The sequence below is a fragment of the Ramularia collo-cygni genome (genome assembly GCF_900074925.1).
Source record: "Ramularia collo-cygni strain URUG2 genome assembly, contig: RCC_scaffold09, whole genome shotgun sequence".
NCBI lineage: Eukaryota > Fungi > Ascomycota > Dothideomycetes > Mycosphaerellales > Mycosphaerellaceae > Ramularia > Ramularia collo-cygni.
This window is the reverse complement of record NW_019716263.1, coordinates 34,450-56,091: the sequence shown is the minus strand read 5'-3', so window position 1 is coordinate 56,091 and position 21,642 is coordinate 34,450. Positions and strand designations below refer to the sequence as shown.

Below are 21,642 nucleotides of genomic sequence, written 5' to 3'. Positions count from 1 at the left end.
GATGGCTTATTCTTGAAGCTACCTCCTCGGGCGAAATCTTTGGATGTCGCTGGGTTGTACTGTTACCATTGAGCAACATCGACGTCAAAGCCGTCAGACGCGAAGAACTACCCAGAGTCTAAAATCAGATGGACAAATCGGATTGAAACCATACGAGCGAGACAGCCTAAGAAGTTCAAAGGACGAGGTGGAAAGGGGGAGAAGGACAGGAGAGGACGTTGAGCAACAGCCATGTAGTCCCACTACTTCGCTGCTCTGGCACTTGACATCAGTCACTCATTGAAGTTTTACACTCTCTACAAACGCAATTATACTCCCCAACACTCGCCCTTCGCGAATTGGCAACATGCATTTCTTTCGTGCGGCGCTTACGCTTGCCATTACCATCGCGCCGCTCGAGCGAGCCCTTGCCTTTCATGTCTTTGACCGCTGACCTTTGCCGTCCATTGACCCAAGCTTGTCGGATTCGATCCCCCGCTTTTCAACTGTGCGTACTCGAGAAATCATCCAACATAAGCAAGCAGGAAGTCTCTGAGTCTTGAAAGTTCTCCGGTATAGAAACAAAAACTCAAGCTGGTAAAGCCGTCAGGGTAGGTCAAATTGATTCTAGATGTGCTATAGTCTCGATAGAACCCCTTCTGACTGCCAACGGAGATTTCTCTAATCACTAAGAATTTCATAGCTTCTAGGCGAGCTTCAGGGTATAGAAATGCATCAGCTGACGTCGGATCCGGGAGTGATGTTTTCGAAAGAATGGGCGAGTCATCGATCATAGATTAATCTTGGAACGTCGTTTGAAATGGGACAGTGATTTAGAATCGTTTGATTTGATCAACATTTACAGAACTGTCTAGAGGGCGAAGGCAATCGCAGCTCCACCAATRGCCAAGACCATTGCGACGCTGGACTTCATTCCATAGACAGCGCCCGAGGTATCACTACCGGTAGCGCTGGCAGAAGGTGAGTTGGTCGCAGTGCTCGAACCGGTGGCCATGCTAGAGCTGCCAGACATGGTCATGCTGGAGCTTGGCATGCTGGARCTCATGGACATGCTGGAGCTCATGGACATGCTGGAGCTCGCGGATCCGCTGGAACCTGCCATCTCAACCATGCCTGAAAATGATTTGGTTAGTAATGTAGATAGCATGAACGGATACTGCATGTAGTGTTTACCTCCGACAACGGTACCCTCAGGTGCTCCCTTGCTCTCAGATCCTTGGGCATTGGTCACGGCCATTTCATGGGTCTCGGAATCCGTAGGGTTGATGGCGAGAATCATTCCGCTCTGGCAATGTTCTCTGATTAAAGGTTAGCGCTGGCATGAGACGAGTGGATGCCGTTGGGAAACGTACCCGACCGAGCAGAAGAAGAAAGCGGGATCCGTCGAGTTGACGGTCCAGACGAAGACCTCTCCCTTGTTGTAAACCTCAGAGGCAACACCGCCCTCGGAGTCGTAAGTGCAAGGTGTCTTGAAAGTGCTCGACAAGACATTGTGAGGCTGAAGGCAACAGATTAGGTCTTCGTCAAGCCATAGTGCATCAATTGAATGTTACGGACAATTTGTTTGGAGAAGGTCAATCGGACCATGTCACCTTCCGCTACATTGTTGAGGGTGTTTGGCGAGTAAGCCAGGCCATCGGTCATGACCTCGTGGGTAGTCTGGGCATGAGCGCTGCCTGCCAAGACAATAGCAGCAGATGCTACGAGAAAAGTGGAGAACATGTCGGCGAGGGGGAGTGAGTGAATTGTTGTTTATTGTTTGAGCAGGTTTCCGGGAAAGCTTGTATGAAATCTGCGACAGAATGAGCAAGTTTTGCGAGATACTTATACTCGTGAGATGATTGCCTTTTGTACCCCTCAATCGAACGCTCACTGGTGTCACTTTCCGGAATGTTTAATCTCCCTGGCTAGCGGGCCCCGAGAGGATCAACTTTCAAGCCGGGGCAGTCGAGACTTGGCCTTACACGGGCCAGGGTGCTTCCGAGTCTGCGGGTTTTCCGTTGAATGTCAGGCACCACAAACTCTTGCATGCTCTTGCATGCGGAATCGTGCAACGTACAGAGCTTCTCTGCATACCTCGATTCGCAATTGGTTGCAAGCTCTGCCCTGGAAAACGCACCAAGCAACGAACCCCTTCTGATATGAAAGTCAAGCAAAAGATACCATGACGGGTTCAGGACGTACCGAAGAAGGGCCCTCCCTCATGGGCATGTGAACACAGCACATTTGCGCGTCGAAGTGGAAAAGCACCAGAAGGCGGCAGCTAACAACCCTGGTTGCCACAGCTTCCGAAAACTGCCATTGGCGACGCACCCTGTTCGAGGCTGCGCTGCTAGGATTCCAGCCTTTTACCACTCCGAGGCGCAAAGGTGCTCGTCTTCGTGCATCGGAACAAAATCTCATTACAGTATACCCATCCTACAGTACGAGCCAGGGCCGGCTGTCACAGGCTGCCACGACTGATTGGCCCAAATGGTGATCTACACACTCGATATAGAGAATCGAGCGAAGGAGTGACTGGGAGATTTTACTCCGATTCCAGAAGAGGCTGTGCGTACGACTGCTTCGAAGCGGCGTGACATGAGAGCGGCATTGCAATGCACGCACAATAATGCCATCGCGGCTGGGCAAGTCGAGAGCGCTGCAGGCGAAGTCTATGACGCCGTCAAGCTTTTCGTAAAGTTCGTACGAACGCACAGAGACCGCAATAGACTGCGAGCCCGAGCTCGGTGAGTAGAAGATAGATAGGTTGAGCATACATACGAATGCCTTGCCTACTTCCCAGTGCGGGATGGTGTACCTTACTGTCCTGTAGTGCGACTTCCCCAAGCTCCCGCCAGCGCTTACATGCGCGCCTTGTTGGTGGCACTGCTCGTCGTGGATCTGCCGACGCTTGTCGCACGCGCGGCTCATCAATGAAATGAGGGCAGTGCCCCATCATCTCCTTTCGCCGACCTGCTCGCTATTCGGAGTCCGACTACCGAATGGAAATATAAATCAAAGTGCACAGGTCGGTCCATTGTTGTGTGATGGAGAGGTCAGAGGAAGATGATGTGAAGATGAACTTCGACTGCGAAGGGGAGAGAGCAACAAAAACAAGACGGAACTTTCCCCTGTTGCTGTTCACGCCAAGATACATGACCTTGCGCTCCCGCTCCCGCTAATTCCCGTCTCCACGCCAAGCATCTCACTTCTCGCTTCACCTCTTCGCATCTTCATCTGCGCCACATCAGCATAGCCTGACGACTACGAATTCTTAGCCGTCATCATGACATGCCGTACACTTAGCCTTGAGCTGTCCTCCACCGGAATATCGCACCGAAAATAGCTTGTCCGCGGATGGCCACAGCAAGCACGAGAGGAGTGTAATGCAGGCTCGGCTCAGACATGTAGGCTGGGGTGTCGCCCAGTATGACTTGGCACGTTGGCACGTTGGCAGGCCAGGGTGGTATAAATTTGCAGAAGCCGTCATCATGCAAGATGAGACTTTGGCCGAKGGTATTAATGGAGTGCAAATAACTTGGCACGTTGGCAGGCAAGGATGGCATGAACTTTGTGCATAATAAATAATGGAGTGCAATGCAGGCACGATTGGTAAGCGGTCTCGATCGCCTCATAATATGCAACTGGAAACGTAGTCTCGCTTTCGACGATGCTAGGCGAGTGTTGCAACTGTCGGTCTATCCGTCAGCAAATCTCTAGTCGATAGATTATACTTCCTCAACCGTTGGAATTGCGAGCTATGCTTCCTCAAATGACAAGCAGCTTTCCATGGTTATTCCCTGCCAACACCTGAACTATGTCAGCTTGACTCCGGGCAGAGCAACAGAACAACTGATGTTGCTGTTCGATGCCACTCCTTCCGCATTAGGAAGTGCCCGACACCTTAAATCCGTCTCATTCCCGGCTACTCGGGCCGAACCCGTCGAAGACGACCTCGGCGAGGTATCTTTGTATAGTATTGCAATGTTTACGAAACTGCCACGGTGACGAGAAATCATACTTAATCAGTATCGCCATGTCGAAGGCTGTGCGTGGCTCGTTCCCAATCTCGATCAAGGATCCTGTGGAGAGAATTCAAGCGTAGGCTTAGAAGTACACGAGATGTTGGACTCGTCGCTAATCTTTCCCAGGTACATGAACACATACCAAGATGACCCTGAATACGATGTACAGGGACCTGTCTCGTCGATCGCTGCGAGAGTCGTTGGAAAGCTGACTGGCTGATAGGGGTTCGACGCTCTGCTCATGCGGAACTTGAGAGTCATATCAGCCAAGGCTACTGATGCTGCTCAAGACGGCATGGAGGCTGTGTCGGTCTATGAACTGGATGTAGTGTAAGTGACTTAGTGGCTATCATGACAAATATTTCCACCCGCTGAGAGTCTCAACCTCACAGCCCCGGTTTGTGCAATTCCATGGGAAACATGCATGGAGGTGAGTCACATTCTTCTTCGCCGATGGCCAGGTCGCCGCTGAAGGAAGTACCAAGGTGCAGTGGCCACGCTGGCAGACAACACCACGACACTTGCTGCAGCGCCCATTTCGCGACCGGGCTTTTGGGAGCATGGAGGAGTGTCACGCACGTTGAACGTGACGTACCTGAGACCAATCACCAAGGGATCCACGCTCAGAATTGAGTGCGCAGTCCGATCTGTTGGCCAAAAGCTCGCTGCTACCCAGTGCAGTATAAGGAGTAAGGAGACTGGCAAAGTCCTGGCTCTGGCAGAACACAACAAGGCAGCCATAGCGACGCAAAACCTCCCAGGCCGTCTGTGAGAGAGAAGATAGAAAGGAGGCCCCCTGTATCGCATAGCCACATTACATCAGCTCGCCGCGTGGGACCACGAAATATGCTCAATGGATGAGATTTGGGGGGGAAAAGATGGGTAGAGCCATGTACCAATTGAGCATCTCATGGCTCAAGCAACAACGCTTGCTCTCGACTCTCTCGACCTTCCCTCACATACTCATCTGACCCTGTGTCTTCCCTCTACGTCAACTGGACCAAGGCCATCGTCAGATCTTCAGCAATTTCCGAGATTGCCTCCGACCCTCCTCCCTGGTACGCTCAACCATGGTGTGGAAGTCGTCCTGCAGGAACTGCACCCTGCTTCTGGGTGTGAAGAGACATCCCGTGTACCTGCAGCACTCCCCCTCATCGGGGCACAGTCGGAAGCAGGAACACCCAAACTTCAATATATGCTTAGCCACCTCAGGTTGGAGATCTRCAATCTGGGTGGTACCTCGACGATGGGTCAATCATGTTGACGATGTGCATCGGGGAATTGTGGGACGTAAAATGGCCGATCGGTATGCATGCAATCGCTTGGGAATATGCAGGTACGGTCTTTTGTTCGAAGGGATAGTGGGCGGAATTATCTTCTCCAGCTTCCGAACCGAAGGCTTGCAGCTGCGTTGTTTTTTTTCCCGCTGCCACAAACATTTCATTGTCGCGATGGAATGGAATGGTTTGACGCTTTCCCCCCCGCCTTCCCCAGAGTTGGCTTACATACCTCAGCATATGCATCTAGATGTTGTTGGTTTTCTGGTATGGCCTGCTTATCAAAGGAGGATGTTGCACAGTACTGATTGTGAAAGATTTGGTGGTGGTGAGACTTGGTGAGATCATAAGGGTCTTTGTACACAATGGGGAACCAGAAGACTTCTCAGAGTCAGTACAGAGTCACGCGGCGATGGCATTCGTGCAAATGTCTCAACCCATCACAACTTCAAAGTCATAGGACCGGTGGTTTTCTTCAACTTCACAGCAAAGGTAGCGAAGGTGCATCAAGTGATCTGAACATGAGTGCGGTGGAATGCGAATGTGTCTTTAACATCATTAATTTTGCATAAAGCGTTCTAATCGTACAGATGAGGGATATTTTGCAATAAAAAATGACCAGAAACCTCCCAGTGCTTTCCGTCTGCGGGTATATGCCAAGAAAAAAATGCGCCGACCACGCCCGTTCAGGGACATGTCGAATGCGTGTGTGTACAGAAGAGTCTCAAATCGGAGAGTTGCTAGTAGTACAGAAAATGAAAATGATGATGAAAATTGTCCTGCAAAGAGAGGATTAGTGACTGTTCAGATGTAAATGATGCCTTGGAAAGGTGCTCACCTATACGTGGCTTTTGCATGGAGCGCTGTTGATTTCAACAGTACCGCACTGGCAGTTGTCCAAGCGGCTCTGAATGGAGTTGACAGTTGATCCCATGGCGTCTAGACGCTGGTTCAAGGCTTCCATGGACTTTCCAAAGCTCTCAATGAGCGCAACAAGCTTTTCCATGGAGTTGTCCTTTCTGCGAGAGGCTGTTAGGTCGATGTTCGAATGCTTTTGTAGGATTCTGACTGATGCTTACTTGGTGGGTGAAACCTCACGGTATCGGCAGTCGAGCTTCTGCTCTTTGCATGATTGGCAAGGGCTCTCGCCATCACACTTCTGCTTGCGCTTTCTGCACTCCTCACAAGCCTGTAGATAGTATGTCAGTATGTGCTGGTAGGTTCAACCTCCTTGGACGTTGCTTCAACGTACCGTTGCGGTTCGCTTCGCCTTCTGTCTTGGAACAACGTGGCTGGGCGTAATGGGCACCGCGGGGAACTTTGTTGGCATGTGGTAGTGAGGCGCTGGTGGGGGTGTTGCTGGACCGATGGACACATTGCACGATGACGAGCCGCTGCTCATGGAAGAAAACGAATCGTTGGCGTTGTTCTGGTGGACGAATCCCTCGGAGAGGGATCGGTGTGTTGGAAAGTAACCCATTGAATCGCCAGTCGGGAGGTAGCCATCGTGGACAAACTCGTTTGGCGATTGAAATGGCTGTGGGTTGCTGAAGAGGACCTGGTGAGGTGCAATCTGTGGTTGCTGCGGTGGTGGTGGAGTGTAGAAAGCACCGGGCTGGAAGTCGTGGTATGAAACATTTTCCATGTTCACCATGCCATGCGCTTGATCCTGCATCATTCTCTGAAAGCTCCTCTTGAGGTTCGGGGTCTGCGACATTGCGGCGAAATGAAGGCGTTGAAGTTTGCAACGGTATTCGCTATGTGTTAAGGATGAAAGATGTGTGTGAGAGAGTATGTGTTGGACGTGGTAGATTGCGGACGATCCAAGACAGGTCTTGTTGTTGGTGTTCGAGATGACCCAGAGACGGTGGGAAGCAGTTGGGTATCTATATGGAGGACGACATAGACAACCCACCCTGCATCACCTTCAAGCCTCTGGCGCAGACGCAGCGACAAGGACCTTCACGTCCTAATCGGGGAGGCCACCCACGGTTTCAAGCCAAGCAATATGGGCCCCTGCACCTGCAGAGAGAAGTGGGTCTCCAGTACGCAGATGGTGGGAAGCTAAGCCAAGCATGCGTGAAGAGCCATTGGATTCAGGGCCTACCAGTGATTGAAGTGCGTGAGCACGGGAGGTGGGTAGACTAACTCTAGAGGCCAGTATCGGGACCGACCTCACGCTGGGGTTCTGCTGGTCGACTGCGGTATGCAGGACGCGTGCTGGAGACCAACCGCAGCGCGGCCTCGCCGGTGCTCCCAGTGTTCCGACGACGTTATTGCATGCACGGCTGGCAGCCACACCCTGCACCAACGCGACGATGACACGGCGCTGTCAACAAAGCTGTACCGCGCCGGACATCCCTGCCCGTACCTGCAGCGCCTTCCACGAAGATGGGTCGAGAGCCCAAGCTGGTATACCCAGCTCTCTTCAGGGTCCCGGCTGGGAGTGGGGAGATGGATCGGATGCATGGAATCGAGTGGCGTGGTTGGGATCGGCAGTCCAGTCGTATCAGCAGCATCGGAAGGAGCGTCTGTATCCGGTATAGAGTTGGCACTCCTCTTGCTTGTTGCAAACCCATCATTGCCTACTACCGTGCTATGAACTGGCCCATGTTACCCCGTAGCACGCCGACATGGGAGTCACGGATTGAATGCTCAACGATCATGATGCATGATCGTTGGGTATCGCCGGTCAGACCAGCCCGATCGATGGGATATGACGCAAGCGAGCGATTGACTGGGGCTTTGCGGAGTGCTCGTGCAGGCTGTTTGTTACAGGACAGAAGTGAACAAGTCTGGGCGTAAAGCACGCGGTCCACGGGCCTTTCGCCGCATGGTGGACATGTCCCACACGGCTGAACGGGCCTCCCGCGACTCCCGCTACTCTATCTGCGCAGCAAAACGCCGCCGCCTGGCATGTGCGCGCGTCTGAAAGCCAATCATAATCCAGCATCGGCGGTCGCTTCGATGTCGGCTAAATCCATCCTAAGCCGCTTTTCTTTCTTTTCGAGTGAGATTCGCGATGATCGTCCGACCAAAAGATGTTTTGCAGTAGTGTGGCCCCTCCGTCTCGGAAGCGAGTGATGGAGCCGACCAGCTTGGCCCACAAAACAAAACTCAGACTCCACAAGTCCTCCCACCTCGCCGGGGAGCACCCGGTCAATCAGAAGACCAGTCCGCAAAGAGGGGTATTGCACTATTGCGTACACGTTACGCCTGTGTAGCCTAGCAGCTTCAACCTGTGAAGACCAAAAGACCACCAGCGGTTTCGACAGCTTCTTCACACGTGCAGTAGCTCCCGCATCGGCGTACAGTATGCCCAGTTGAGAATGGTTGTCTTTTGTGACAGCTGGGCTGGCCGGGATATGTGGCTCAGCAACGACCTGCCCTAATCCTACGCTCGTCTAACCCACCTTTTGAGATCCAGGTAAGTTAGATCACAAGAGCCCAGCCCAGCATAGCACCGATGAACGATCGGACGCGGCCCGGAAACGATGGTGGGGAAGACGATAGCAGTCATTCGGTATCAAAAGTGGGTGCACACTGCAGCCTGCATCGAGTAGGCCCCGCCGCCCGTTGCTCKTCCGCTTCGCCCCGTTGCTGCAGCTGGCTGGCTTCGTGCAAAGCCTCTGCATTCGCAAGACTTACTACGTAGTGCCAAAAGCAACACTTTCGTCAGTGACATAAGCAGCGTCCGGTCCGACGATCCATGCTTGCAGGATGCATGAGTGGCGCTCCCTGTAGCTGGGCTTATAGCAACCAGAAAGCGAAAGATGCACATCGTCTGCGGACCGGAGGCCCGGCTCTTGGCTTGCAGTCTGCAATGCACAACTACGGCCCAAAACCTTGCAATTGGGAATCCGCAGCGGGGCGAAGAGAAATAACCCGTCAATTGGGCACTGTCATTGGCCGTACCTGGCATGCACGGCACGATCATGACCCAAAATACCAATTGCAATGCCCAGAAGGTGATTTTTCATTCCGAGATTGGGGAAATGCAAGCTGCCGGTGCATACAGAAGTCGAGATCGCACTCAGTATTGGCGATGTCAATGCTCTTGACATGGATGAGTGCATGCGCATTGTACCTTATTATGCCATGACTGGACAGGAGTCTAGGAGAGTGACGCCACTGTGGATGGTGTCATCCCAACGTGGTAGTCGCYTCGCCTAATGGCATGACCAGCACTATCGCTCCATATCTCGGTGTCTTCTTTTACTGTGAGGCCGGCGTGAAAACACAGGCGCCACACATGCTGCATGACTTTCTGCGGATTGATGTCCTCTCTGCGAGTAGTGAGGACCTTGTGGATGCCATCGGAAGGACGAGCGATACTGATTGCGGGCAGATGACAACTCGTCACCACTACCGGCGAGGAAGCAGCGTGATGGGATTGTAGTACCCAGGTACGTCGCTAACCGTATGTGATGTGACGATGCAGATCGCAAACGTCGAAGACTTGCGGTGTAATCAAGCTRCGATGTTGGAGGACCCCCGATGGCTCTCAAATCCCCAGACCATGTCGTGCGAGTGCATGACGATGACAGTCTCAACTCATGAGATCGCCCGTGCTTGGCCGTCCGGGAGTTGAGCAGCGTGCTATACAGCCATGGAAGAGGTCGCAGCATGGTCTTCTAGTGTGCTGGTGAAACAGCATACCAGGAAGAGGCCGCCGGCGGCCGCTCTTCAGCTCAGCTAAGCAGCCGGCCGACTCTGTGTCGTTCTGTTTCAAACAAAGTCCGGTATAAAGTGAAACCAGCGCACACGTGTGCTCTGTAAGGTCGTCCACAGACATGGCGAATAGATGAGCATCAGACTATTGGGAATTTACAAGCGCAGCGCTGTCGAGTTGTTGGCAAAGACTCCACTGTGTGAGATTTAGCACTGCAACATTGATTCCGACTTCAAGGGAAAGCGCCACCCTTGCTGCGTCTCCATATTGCTGCGTCTCCATACTGACGCGTCTCCATATTGATGCATTTGTGCCGTGTTCATGCATGCACTCAGCCGGCAAGATGGGTAATTCGATGCGGATATGTGCGTAGATCGTCATGCCAGATTGCCTTCAGATGCCGCTCTTTTCTGAGGGTCTGGACAGGGTGCATTTTGTCGGTCGCTTTCGCGGAACAGTACGTGACAATCTTGCGATCTGGATGGGCCGATGTGATGGCCTTGATGGGTCTTGGCTTCGGTGATGATAATATCGGGTYCATCAGTCCAGCAGGCCGCGCAGTTCAGGGTCATGTTTCCGTCTGCAGATGTTTGGGAGTGCATAGGTATGCTTCCAGAGTTTTGTTCAATCTTCGTCTCCAGAAAATGCAGACACCCTGGTGTTGATCATCTGTGGGCTGACCACGGTTCGGGGCAATTCGGCGAACTGCTGCGGTGCACCCTGCCTTGACTGAGGATGACAGCTCAGCGMAGGGTCGACGACGTTGAGGTAATTTCCCGGTCTTCACGTCGACATGGACCCTTGAATGTTGAAACAACTCTTACCACGCTCACGAACGCGGACCTGCAGCGGCTTCCTGTAAAACGCATCCGGATAATCGTGCACTGCCTTGATTGTCCACAGGCAGGGGTTTCATCGTTCACACGTGCAAGTCGCACCTGATGCTTCCTCCCCAGACGTTGTTCCGCGTTTCTTCACGGGCGGTMTCAGAAACAGACGGGAAACGGCGTGACGAAGAAGCTGACAATGACCGCCGATGATGTGTCGCGTGCTGGCTCCCTCTACCGGCCGGCGCGTGTCCTAGAGACATGGAAGGACTCACAACGCGATTGACACCAGGTGGAACTGACAAGACACAGATGAAGACCATCACAGATACCTCCAAACACGACTCCGCCCTCTGCAGCTTCATGCAGGAATCACTCACTGACTCAGTAGCTCCATGCGTCTCAGCGAACACTCCTTGTGCGATTGTGCAACAAACGTCTGGTATGCCTGCGAGTAAAAATTAAATCCTCGGCAGCAGCTACATACCATCCACGGAATCTTGCGAGACTACCGAAACGGCCACGAAGAAGATTTCGCCCATTTCTCCAGGATGCACTGCATTCCAGTCGAGATATAATTCCAACGCAAAAGCTGAACACCAAAGAGCACCCCTCGAAGCTCCTGAAGAGTAAGACGTCTCGCATCAAGTCTCTCCTTCATTCAACCAATCGGGCATCAGCACTTGTCTTCCACGGACCTTGCCATCATCTAGTTTCTTCAAAACCTGCGGTAAATCATTGATGGAGCCTTCGACAAGCTCGGGTTTGACAATACCCCGACCAACCAAGTCCAGACACTCTCTTAGGCCATCCACAGTACCACAGAATGATCCCTTCAACGTCAGAACATTGGTGACGATGATTCCTGGAATGACAGTGACCGTCGGACTCAGCAATCCCACAAGCACAACCAATCCTGCAGGCCGTACGGCGAGCTGTGCCCCAAGTACTGTCTGTTCATGGCCAACAAAGTCAACCACGATATCAACCACGATTCCCCTCTCCTCCAACACAGCATGAACAGGTTTGTCATCAGGATCCGCGGTACAAAACGCATCTTCTTTCGCGACACCCAATCGCACGGCGACATCCACAGCTCCCTGCTCCCTATCGCATACCAAGACACGTTTTGCTCCAAGATGCTGCGCGACTTGCAATCCATTCAATCCCAATCCGCCGAGTCCCATGATCAGGATTGTGTCTTTGGGAGTCACTCCAGCAGTATACTTTACAGCATGATAGGCCGTGAGCAGCGCGTCTGGGGAAACGGCTGCTTGCTGTATCTTCACACCTTTCGGAATGACAACCGCGGCATCTGCTCTGCAGACCACGTACTCTGCGAAGAAGCCATCTTGGCCCAACCCGTGATTGCCATTGTCTTCGGCTTTGCACGCTTGCTCCCACCCGTGGGCACAATGCACACATTTCTCGGACTTGCAGCCTGTGACTGGGTGGACTGCTACATGATCTCCGACGGCTAGGGAAGTGACATTGTCGCCTAGTGCGACTATCTCCCCGGCTCCTTCGTGTCCGAGAGTGAATTCTTCCCGCCAGAAGGGTGGAATCTCTTGCATGTCGCGGATTGCGCAGTCGCTGTGGCAAACGCCCATTGCGTGAAGTTTGACTAGGACTGTGTTTGGTCCTGGAGTGGGGATCGGGATGCGGCTACGGAAGATGGGTGGGGTCTTGCCAATTGACATTCGCCATGCGTGCATCATCTCTGTCATTGCGTTGCTGGTTGCTTTTGGTTTCTGGGCTGTTGATTGATCTGTTCTTGGGATGAGTTTCGAACTGTGAAACTTCTGGCTTCGACTGCGGTGACGGTGACTTTACGGACTAAGTTCTAAAGTTCTTCCTGACGACTCAATACAACCTAAGGTGAGCTTCTCTGCTTATTAGACTCCTGTTTTGAAGCTCTCGAGATCTCCGCTTTCGTCGGATCTGTCCGGTTGAACCAAACTGAGTAGAGGAGGCGAACCACTACACCCGAGGTCAAGTTTGGGTAGGTAAGCTTGCTCGACATGTCATCTTAGCATTCTCACTTTTGGAACAATGGTACAAGAGTGTGAAGACTTTAGTGAGGGCTGAACATTGAACAAGCGGGAAAGAGTTGACGTGATTGATGGCTGCCAGGCATGTCGCCATCGAGTGATCACATCCAGGATTAGGGTTGGGGTAGTGACAAGCCGTCGACGGGGATGTCTTTGAGTATCCTATACTTCTTCTCTTGGTCTGTGTCAACAAAAAGACTTGTTCGTATGTACGTTTCCCATTCACTTGCGGTTGGTGGGTTTCAACGCAATAATTTACATTCTCTTTTGACGTCTGCATCCTGCAACTTGAGAGACACTGGTGTTCTAGTCATTTTGCTGCACACCCTCATTGGCGTCTGTTTCCAGAGGAGACACACGGAAGCGTCGGTACGGAACAACCAGATGATACTCGCACAAACGAAGGTAGTTCTGGACTTCATGGCTGCATTGAGTTGTGCAAACTCCACGCAAACAACTAATTGTTTTGCTGGAGACAAGAGCAAAACGGCTATATAATGTCATTCCCTTGGACATCCTAACCATCATTGACACTTCCACTTCCATCTCATCCCACGGAACAGCATGTCGGATTCCAACGCCATCCATCTTGCCATTCTCATCGACAACAAGACAATCCCCACTTACGAAGGAATTGATGCTTTCTCCAAATACATTCGATTCTATCCCTCAGCGAACTTCGCACTACATGTCTTTTTTCCCTCCGACTTCAAGTGGCTTGCAGACATCTTGCTCTTGAATGTCTCAATCAATGGGAATTCAGCAAGCTCATTCCACATTCGTCCAAAAGGGGAGGGTCAAGAGTTGGAAGGAATCATACGATCACCAGCTTTTGTTCTGCCGTCCGAACCACATGATCATGGACAAATCGTCGCTAGGATGTGGCATGCGAAGGTCTCTCCTACTGAGGACAGTCTCTCATCATCTACACAACCGGCTGAGAAAGAGATGGAGAATGTTGTCGATGCGAGCTCGTTGAACTCGAAAGTCGTATCGACTACCCCTATCGAGAATTCCTCACAGCATTCACTCACATTCAAGTGGAGTTTCCGCTCGTTGGACGCTTTGAGGGAGATTGTGCCGAGTGCCAGATCGCAAGCTGGTCCGGTGTGGACGGAAGAGGATGAGAGGTATCATAGACGACAGTTGGAATCTGGGGGTGACAGGGAGGTAGAACAGGATGATTACATGCTTCGTCGGGCTGAGGCCGATGATAAAAGGTTGAGTGTTACGGAGGATGGGAATGGTGGTGATGAATGAGATGGGATGTAGAAGAGGTGGCGAGAGAGCAGTGAGAGGGATCATGAGAGGGAGAATCCCCGTGTAGCAGAGTCTGATGATATGGTTGATTGTGACACATGCGACGCCGTCGTACATAACCACGGGGCCGCTCAATAACGGCCTCTACTCGACTGCTGATGACCTTTCCGTAATCGATCGACGTAGGAGATGCCATCGCCAAAACATCTCCTCTTTGCCTCAGTTCTAAAAACTACTTCCACGCGACAACTTGGAGTCTTCATCACCATGCCCCAACAGTATGCCAATGTCCTGTTCCTCCACATTACCACGTAGTTCAGCTGTCCAATACCCCAGCAATCCCAGAGTGCCAACATCACCACTAACAAAAAGACGAGTGGAAAGTCCCGAAAAATGAGAGAAGAATGCAACTTTCATTTCATGCTTTCCCATTTCCTTTTCCCTTCCCTTCCCTTCCCATTCCGATTCCCATTCAACATCTATAGTTACATACCACACCCACAACGCTACGCCCATGCAGCAACAGCACGCCACCCATCTCCAGAATTTGAATCACAAGAAGCGAAAAAGAGAAGAATCATCGTCCCATCCACCACCACCACCATCACTTTCCCCCCTCTGACTCCAGTCAAGTCATCATCAACAAAAACGACACGAAGCCACCCCAAGAAATACTTGTTGTCATTGCCCATCAATCAATCCCCAAAGCTGTTTCAGTTTTCCATATCTGTAGGAGTGAAGAAAGGTGCGTAGGGCCGGCACAATACACATCTCATCCATCGTATGCCTGATCTCCTGCCCTTTCCCAAAAGTTGCGTTTTTTTGCCCTCCCAACCCGAGATCACATCCATCCATCCTTCGTAACTTCATCTCCATCTTCATAGGCCATCCCATCCCACCCATGTACTTGTGTACTTGTGTCGTGAAGAGTGCTTCCTGCAAGCATTGAGTTCACTCCTCACTAATCTCCGCACTCCGCCTCCCATCATCACAACTCTCTCTCGTCCGAACCTTTCTCATGGTGTTGTTACTCCCACTCCTCGAGCTCTTCTTACTCCTCATACTCACGCCTGTGCCCCTCCTTTCCGGCTGGCTTCCATGGATGGCCTGTTGTCTCTTATCGGCAGACTTCCGTCTCGACATGACCAATCCGCCATCACTATCGCTGGAGTCTCCTTCAGAGCTGTCGCTATCGTCGTGGAGTCCGCCATAGAAGTTGGCTTCTTGATCAGGGGAATAGCCCTCGTCGGGAATTTCCTCTTCTTCGAGACCGTGCATGGAACGCATTTCGGTGTTGAGCGTGTCGCCTGATGAAACATCTCTTTTGTTTTCGCTCATCCAATCGGGATGATGGAATCCTTCATGAGGATCGATAGAAGATGCTTCGGAGACGACGGATGGGATAGAGGGGTTGGAAATGGACATTGACACCGCGGAACCCAGATCCGAAGAACTGGACATACCAGGTGGGAAGTGTCCGCCGGATTGGTTCATCGGGCTGAGWCCATCAAGAGGGGTTTCAGGTTGAGAGGTATCAGGGATTGAACGAGCTCGTGAGTCTCCTCCTCTGGAATGGAAGTCATCGGGACTGGGTGGACATTGTCGATCACCTTCCGAGGGAGAGTCATAGAACGATGGTGGTTGTGGTGATGAGCGAGCAGAGCGTTCCGCAACATCCTTGCTTTCGCGGACCAGTTTCCTTACTCGCTCGTCGTCAATGCGACTGAGAGATTCAAGAGCAGGTTCTTCTGCGACGCGAGAATGTGCTCTCGACCGCGACTGGCCTGCAGCACGCAGCAATCTGCCGACGGAAGCGAGAGAACTGCTAGAGCTCAATCTCGACAGTAGACCGGGTTCTTGGGGACTAGGACCGAGGTGATGGACATCTGAGGCGACGGAATGTGTGCGAGAAGGTACCGGGCTGTTGTGTGCGCTGGAAGCGGGGGTAAAGTCCTCGCGTAGTGACTCGGGAGGCTGCACCGTTCCAGAGGCAGTCATCTGGCTGATAGCCACACTAGCCTCTGCGTGATGGTCGTTAGACGCCACGGAGCCTCGATCACTTGACAAACCTCGATGACGCCCCCGGTTCCGGCTTTGCTCTCGGATACTCCTAATGATACGACCAGAGCTACCCAGCCCGCCAAGAAGGCCACCCAAACTGCTGCCTCCTGGCGATGACAATGCCATGGGTGTTGAGGGAAGACCTGGAGATGGCGGAGGCGTTTCGTCTCGGTAATCTGACTGTTTGACAGTGCGCATCGAACCGCTTGCAGATGCCACCGTCATGGCTCGCTTTGGTGGGTCCGGCCTGAAACTAGTTCGCGACAATGTTCTCGTGAGTGTTGTTGTGGTGGTGTCAAAGTTCTTTCCGGACGTTTCCGTTTCGGGACTCGCAGCGAGGCTCTTCGCGAGAGGATGTTCATGTTCGCGAGATGCCTTCAATGCAGTAAAGATTGATTCATCCCCGAACATGCTCTGTCTTCGGGCATCCCGAGCATCCTTGCTGATGCTACCGCTGGAGGAGCTTGGAGATGGCGCCGCCGAGCTGTCCTTGGCAGCACTACTCGCCGACGAATTGCCTCGAGCGCGAGTGGTCGATTTGCCCATGACCTTGTCGGTCAGTTTCTTCACGCCAGAGCGCATACGCTCCACAAGGTTCAATGGCACGACGGCAGTGTTGAGTTCCTCCTTGGAAACTTCAATCTTCTTGCCTTGAGAGTGGCGTGAAGGATCAGTCTCATCAAGCCACTTCATCTTGTTGGGCAGGTCTTCAAGAACCCAGGGGTGCATCCGCACTTCTTCCAATGTTATTCGCTTCCGTGGATCCTTAACCAGGAGGCGTTTCAGAAGGTCGTGCAGCTCATCACTGATCTCCTCATACTTCAAGTCTAATTCGCCTCGTCTCCCGGAGGGCATCGGCGGAAACACCCTGCTGTGAGATGAGGGTCTCGATTTAGGCTTGGTGTCAATAGGTTGTAGTCTTTCCCGTGGGATGTAAATTTCTTCGTCAGCAATCTGCCGCATGACCACATATTCGCTATCCACGAATGGGGTGCGTGCAAAGAGCATACAGAAGAGTGTGATTCCCAGCGCCCAAACATCAATCGCTTTCGTGACAGGGATAGCTTCCTCTGCAGGGTCGGTAAAGCACAGCTCTGGAGCGTAGAAGGCGGGTGTACCAACAGTCTTTGCCAGCTCTTTCGCTTCATCATCAAGATCATGAGCCTCACCCTCACTGACGTCCTCTGCTGCCTCGCCGTTCTTCACCGGCTTCCCCAGATAAGAGACGCCAAAGTCCGAAATTTTGACGCGGCCGTCAATGGTTGCAAGGAGGTTTGGAGGTTTAATATCGCGGTGCACAATCCCTTGGTAGTGGAGGTACTGCAATCCAAGGAGAGTGTCTCGGAATGCGACGCGAATCTGTTCCATGGTCATGACAGGAACGTACTCCAATTCGGTATCGAGATACGAATCGAGAATCTCACTCGCGAGGTTTGACAGCCCCTCGAAGCTGCCATTCTGCGATCCACGCAGGCTTGTGGGCAGGCTGGATAGCCGGGTTTGTGGCTCTACAAAAGGCTCGTACGGGCCGTACATGGTACCTTCGAGTCCAGTGCCGACCATCTGGTGAAGACTCAGCGAACTTGTTGCGCGGCTGGCACCTCCACCATCGTGTGAAGATGTGGGAGAGATCATTTGCGGTTCAGCGGTCAGCTCCATCCACTTTGCTTTGGTGGTTGGACTGGTAGCGCTGGCATTCGGCAGGAGAGGAGAAGGAGTGCGAGAGGCGCGTCTACTTCCAGGATCAATGTGCAAACGTGAGGATATCGACTGGTCTGTGGTCGAGGAGATGCGTGACAGACGGTCATCTTCGTCATCTTCATCACTTTCGTCGTCACCTGCAAGCTCGATACTCCAATGCTCTGGGTTGTCTTCCCTACGCATTCTCGCCCGGCGGAACAGTCTCGCGGCCCGTCGCTTCTCCTTGTCGAGCCGACGTGTTGCCTCCTCCAGCACCGCGCGATCTTCCGCTTTGAGACGCTCATCTTGCAAGCCACTCCTTTCCCGTTCGTAGCGTCTCGCTTCGATCATGGCAATAGCCTTGTTGCCCTTACTGCGCCACTTGATCTCACCCTTCTCCACCCACTCCAGCACAATGTACACCTTTTTGCGTGAAGGGTCATCAATCACCTCCAGCAGAGCTACAATATTGGGATGACGAGCCTTTTTCAGGATCGCGACCTCCTTCTTGACCTTGTCCTCGGTGGTGCCCAGTCGACCAAGTTTCCTGCGTTTCGAGAACCGCTCCACAATCTTGATGGCGACAAATGTGCTTTCGGTGTTGAGGTCACGGCCAAGCTTCACTTTGCCGTGCGTTCCGCGACCCAGCTCATCAACAATCTCGTAATGATTGATCAATTTCCTGCCAGAGATGGGGTCGACATCGACGTCTGCGACGTGGGTCTCCTTGGGCACGTGAGTGTGGGTGAAGTGTAGGAAAGGACTGGCGTATAGACGAGGCGCCTCGTTATTGCTGAGGGCCGGTGCAGATGGTGGACCCGCCAGATTGAAGAGGCCAGTGCTGGGCGACACGGTGGGAGAGTGGAGTGAAGTTCTGGCACCCGCCGCCCCTCTTACAGCGAGGGCAGACGCAAAGGTGCGCACCTGCGATGTCTGTGAGAGAGTGGGTGGCCGGGCCAGATATCTCTGCGTGTATTGGTCTTGTAGGGCCGCAAAGGACTGATTGGGATATGGTTGTGGGGCAGGGTAGAATCCCGCAACCACACTGCCTTTCCTCGGCGTGACCGTGGTCGCGCTGTCGGTGCTTTCAACGCTGATGTTGGAGACGGCCGTGTATGGGGTGGGTCGGATGGTGGTCAGCGGACTCGTTCCAGGCAGTTGGAGATTGTGGACGGCAAGATGCCCCGCAGCCGTTGCATTCCCCGCGCGAGCACTGGCGATGTTCTGTGCGATAGTGTGTTGCTGTTCCTGGGCGTGGAACTTTGCCGCTATCTGCTCCTCCGTCGGTGGTGGCGGTGGATGAGATGAGGTCGCCCCAAAGTAATCGTTCCCGCTTCCCGCCGTGCCTGCCATTTGCTGCCTCGCTTGGGCTTCCGAGGCGCTGGGTGTCATGACCTCGAAGGAAGGAGGCATCTCCGATCGGGGCGTGTCCTCGACATCGACCTCTGCTGTGTATGACTCCTCCACTCGCCTGTTCGCGTCTTTGCCCGTATCCTGCGGTATTCCCGCCGCCTCCTCTACCGGGACGTGTTGACTGTGTTCATGTTCATCCTCATGTGCATGCGCATGCTCCTCTACCACCCCACTTTCCTCCCTCTCAGTGCTCTCGGACATAATCAAGATATGTCGCCCCAAACGCTCCCTCACACTTTCGGTCCCCTCGAAGATCTCAACTCAATCGCACTGCGAATCACCTGGCTCGCAGCACCGCAGACCGGTCTACCCGCACTGGCTTCGGCTGGACATTTGATTCACTCTGACAACAATATTTCTGGCTTGGCGACGAAAAGGCCGTATCATGTTCCGGCGGCGGCGGACTCGACCTGTCGGGGTTCAGGATGTCGATGCCAAGAAGCGAAGTCGGGTGGACCCTCTTGCTTTTTGGTTGGGAATTGCGATTTACGTGTTTGGGTGGGAGGATTGATCCAAGATGAGTGGTGAATGAAGGTAGTGGAATGATTGGAAAGAAAAGGGCCGTAATCGATGTCTCTTTTGAGAAGCAGAAGTCTAAATTATACAGCAAGAGAGGGACAGACAGACGATGGGAAGCCGGCACAGACAAGGACAAGAAGAGACGAGGTGATCCAAGGGCGGGCAACCCCGAGCAAGCGATGTGGGGATCGATTGTCCGACCAGCATCCCTCGCGCCCAATGAGATGCCWTCGCCTCCACTGCGAACGAGGTATGCGCTCGGGAAGCGCGGGTGTCAGGCCAAGCCTTTGTAGTAGCGAAAAGTCATCAATTGCGATTATTATTAACAGCATCATCACGACCATCCTTCAATTTGGGATTAATTAGGAGGATATCGACACGACGGCCAGAGCGTGGCTGAAGATATTCTCCGTCTTGCTCTCCTTCCAAGGTCAACCAATTGATGCAACATCATCGTCCTCATCGACACGCTTTTTGTTGGGACACGACATTCGCCGGACATGCCTGCTGCATCTGCATTCGCACTGCATCTGCACCTTTGCGAGATCCCAATGAATCCATCCATCAATCATTAACCGACAATTCCCATGGGCAATCATCGTGAAGAAATGTCTCCGTCCGTGAGACAAGGACCAGGGCTACGGGCAAGCAGACCAGACGAGGGTTTGCCCGTCAAGCTAGGTTCGAACGTGCGCGGTGACGCCACCGTGACTAGGATGCTTCTCGATCTCATGTCTTTGGGAATCACCAGAAAGAGTGAGAGATCTCTCCTTCAACCTTGCCGTCCTTGTGTGCTGCTCCGGGGTTCGTTACGTTGTATGGTACGTGCCATGCATGTCGGCGACGCAACGCCATCGGCTAACCTACCCAACAATCGCGATCACTACCCGACCATCTCACATCACCTCACCATTATGACGAAAGGGCAATGCATCCCAACTCTCCCCAACGCATTCCATCCCCCATGTACCGTATGTTGTTCCCGTCATCTCAATTATTTGCCCGCCAATTTCGTTCGTTCGCACACCCAATTCTAGGTCAAGGCCCAACTGCGCCACAGCTAGACGCAATGCAGTCTACTCGTCCTGGTATAAGCATCACCATGCCATCATTGCACGGCCTAGCACGAATAGACTTTTGGGGTAGTGTAGAGAGCCAGAGAGAGCGTGGTTGAAGGGGTCCGTGCGTGGCATCCTGGAAAGCTTAGATAATGAAACATCAACAGCTCTCGCATCATCACAGGCTGGGTTGGTTGAGACAGGTTCGAGAAAATAGAAGAGGRAGCGGATGCATCGACTGAATAGGGAGAGATGTGCAGCGTGCAGCATTGCATGTGAGCGGGGTACTGTATGTATGCATGCCCGCCTCCCGTCATCCTATCAGATGGGAGTAGGGGGCGATGTGCATGGTGCATGTGGKAGCAAGTTTTCTTGAAATCTTGGACCTTTGTTTTAGGTGAGACATGATTATGATGATCTTCTCTTATCACGAACGAGGTGGCGAGTACGACTAAATTGCCTGGGCATGTTTGATCGATGGAAGGATGTGGATAAGCGAAGATTGTAGGAGAGAGGGATTTTGTGAAAAGAACGAAGAAGCAGACGTCAAGTCTCCCAGCGTACCATCGGATGTCTCGACCAGGATCCGAATAGCTTACAACAACCCTACTAGAGGGAATCAGAGCCCTATACGTTCCGATCAACCGAAGCTCTTCCATCATCAACACTTTCAGAGCATGATGCAGCGTGCTACCAAGGTACCTTAGTTAGTGAGCATGCCGCAATCCATCACCAACACACAATCGGCTTGCACATGCTCGTCGCGGACATACACAGTACAGTACCCCGGGGTCTCGCTAACATGCAGCAACAACAC

The 21,642-nt window shown here is 52.7% G+C and overlaps 6 protein-coding genes; 2 read left to right on the top strand and 4 right to left on the bottom strand.

Annotated features, from left to right (window-relative positions):
- Positions 1-850: 850 nt before the first annotated feature.
- RCC_06099 (uncharacterized protein) lies at positions 851-1,722 on the bottom strand (the record flags this gene model as incomplete). XM_023771362.1 has 4 exons in its annotated part: positions 851-1,113; positions 1,174-1,298; positions 1,353-1,498; positions 1,558-1,722. 4 exons carry the CDS (start codon positions 1,720-1,722, stop codon positions 851-853), a joined length of 699 nt encoding a protein of 232 aa, XP_023627130.1.
- Positions 1,723-4,018: 2,296 nt separating this feature from the next.
- On the top strand, positions 4,019-4,779 carry RCC_06098 (uncharacterized protein; the record flags this gene model as incomplete). XM_023771361.1 has 5 exons in its annotated part: positions 4,019-4,083; positions 4,134-4,170; positions 4,231-4,337; positions 4,400-4,437; positions 4,493-4,779. The coding sequence occupies 5 exons, from the start codon at positions 4,019-4,021 to the stop codon at positions 4,777-4,779; spliced, it is 534 nt and encodes a 177-aa protein (XP_023627129.1).
- Positions 4,780-6,122: 1,343 nt separating this feature from the next.
- Positions 6,123-7,001, bottom strand: RCC_06097 (uncharacterized protein; the record flags this gene model as incomplete). XM_023771360.1 has 3 exons in its annotated part: positions 6,123-6,303; positions 6,364-6,473; positions 6,537-7,001. The coding sequence occupies 3 exons, from the start codon at positions 6,999-7,001 to the stop codon at positions 6,123-6,125; spliced, it is 756 nt and encodes a 251-aa protein (XP_023627128.1).
- A 4,426-nt stretch (positions 7,002-11,427) lies between these two features.
- RCC_06095 (related to alcohol dehydrogenase) lies at positions 11,428-12,510 on the bottom strand (the record flags this gene model as incomplete). Its single annotated transcript, XM_023771359.1, has 1 exon — positions 11,428-12,510. The coding sequence occupies one exon, from the start codon at positions 12,508-12,510 to the stop codon at positions 11,428-11,430; it is 1,083 nt and encodes a 360-aa protein (XP_023627127.1).
- Positions 12,511-13,398: 888 nt separating this feature from the next.
- Positions 13,399-14,094, top strand: RCC_06094 (uncharacterized protein; the record flags this gene model as incomplete). Its single annotated transcript, XM_023771358.1, has 1 exon — positions 13,399-14,094. One exon carries the CDS (start codon positions 13,399-13,401, stop codon positions 14,092-14,094), a length of 696 nt encoding a protein of 231 aa, XP_023627126.1.
- Positions 14,095-15,045: 951 nt separating this feature from the next.
- RCC_06093 (uncharacterized protein) lies at positions 15,046-19,449 on the bottom strand (the record flags this gene model as incomplete). Its single annotated transcript, XM_023771357.1, has 1 exon — positions 15,046-19,449. The coding sequence occupies one exon, from the start codon at positions 19,447-19,449 to the stop codon at positions 15,046-15,048; it is 4,404 nt and encodes a 1,467-aa protein (XP_023627125.1).
- Positions 19,450-21,642: the final 2,193 nt, after the last annotated feature.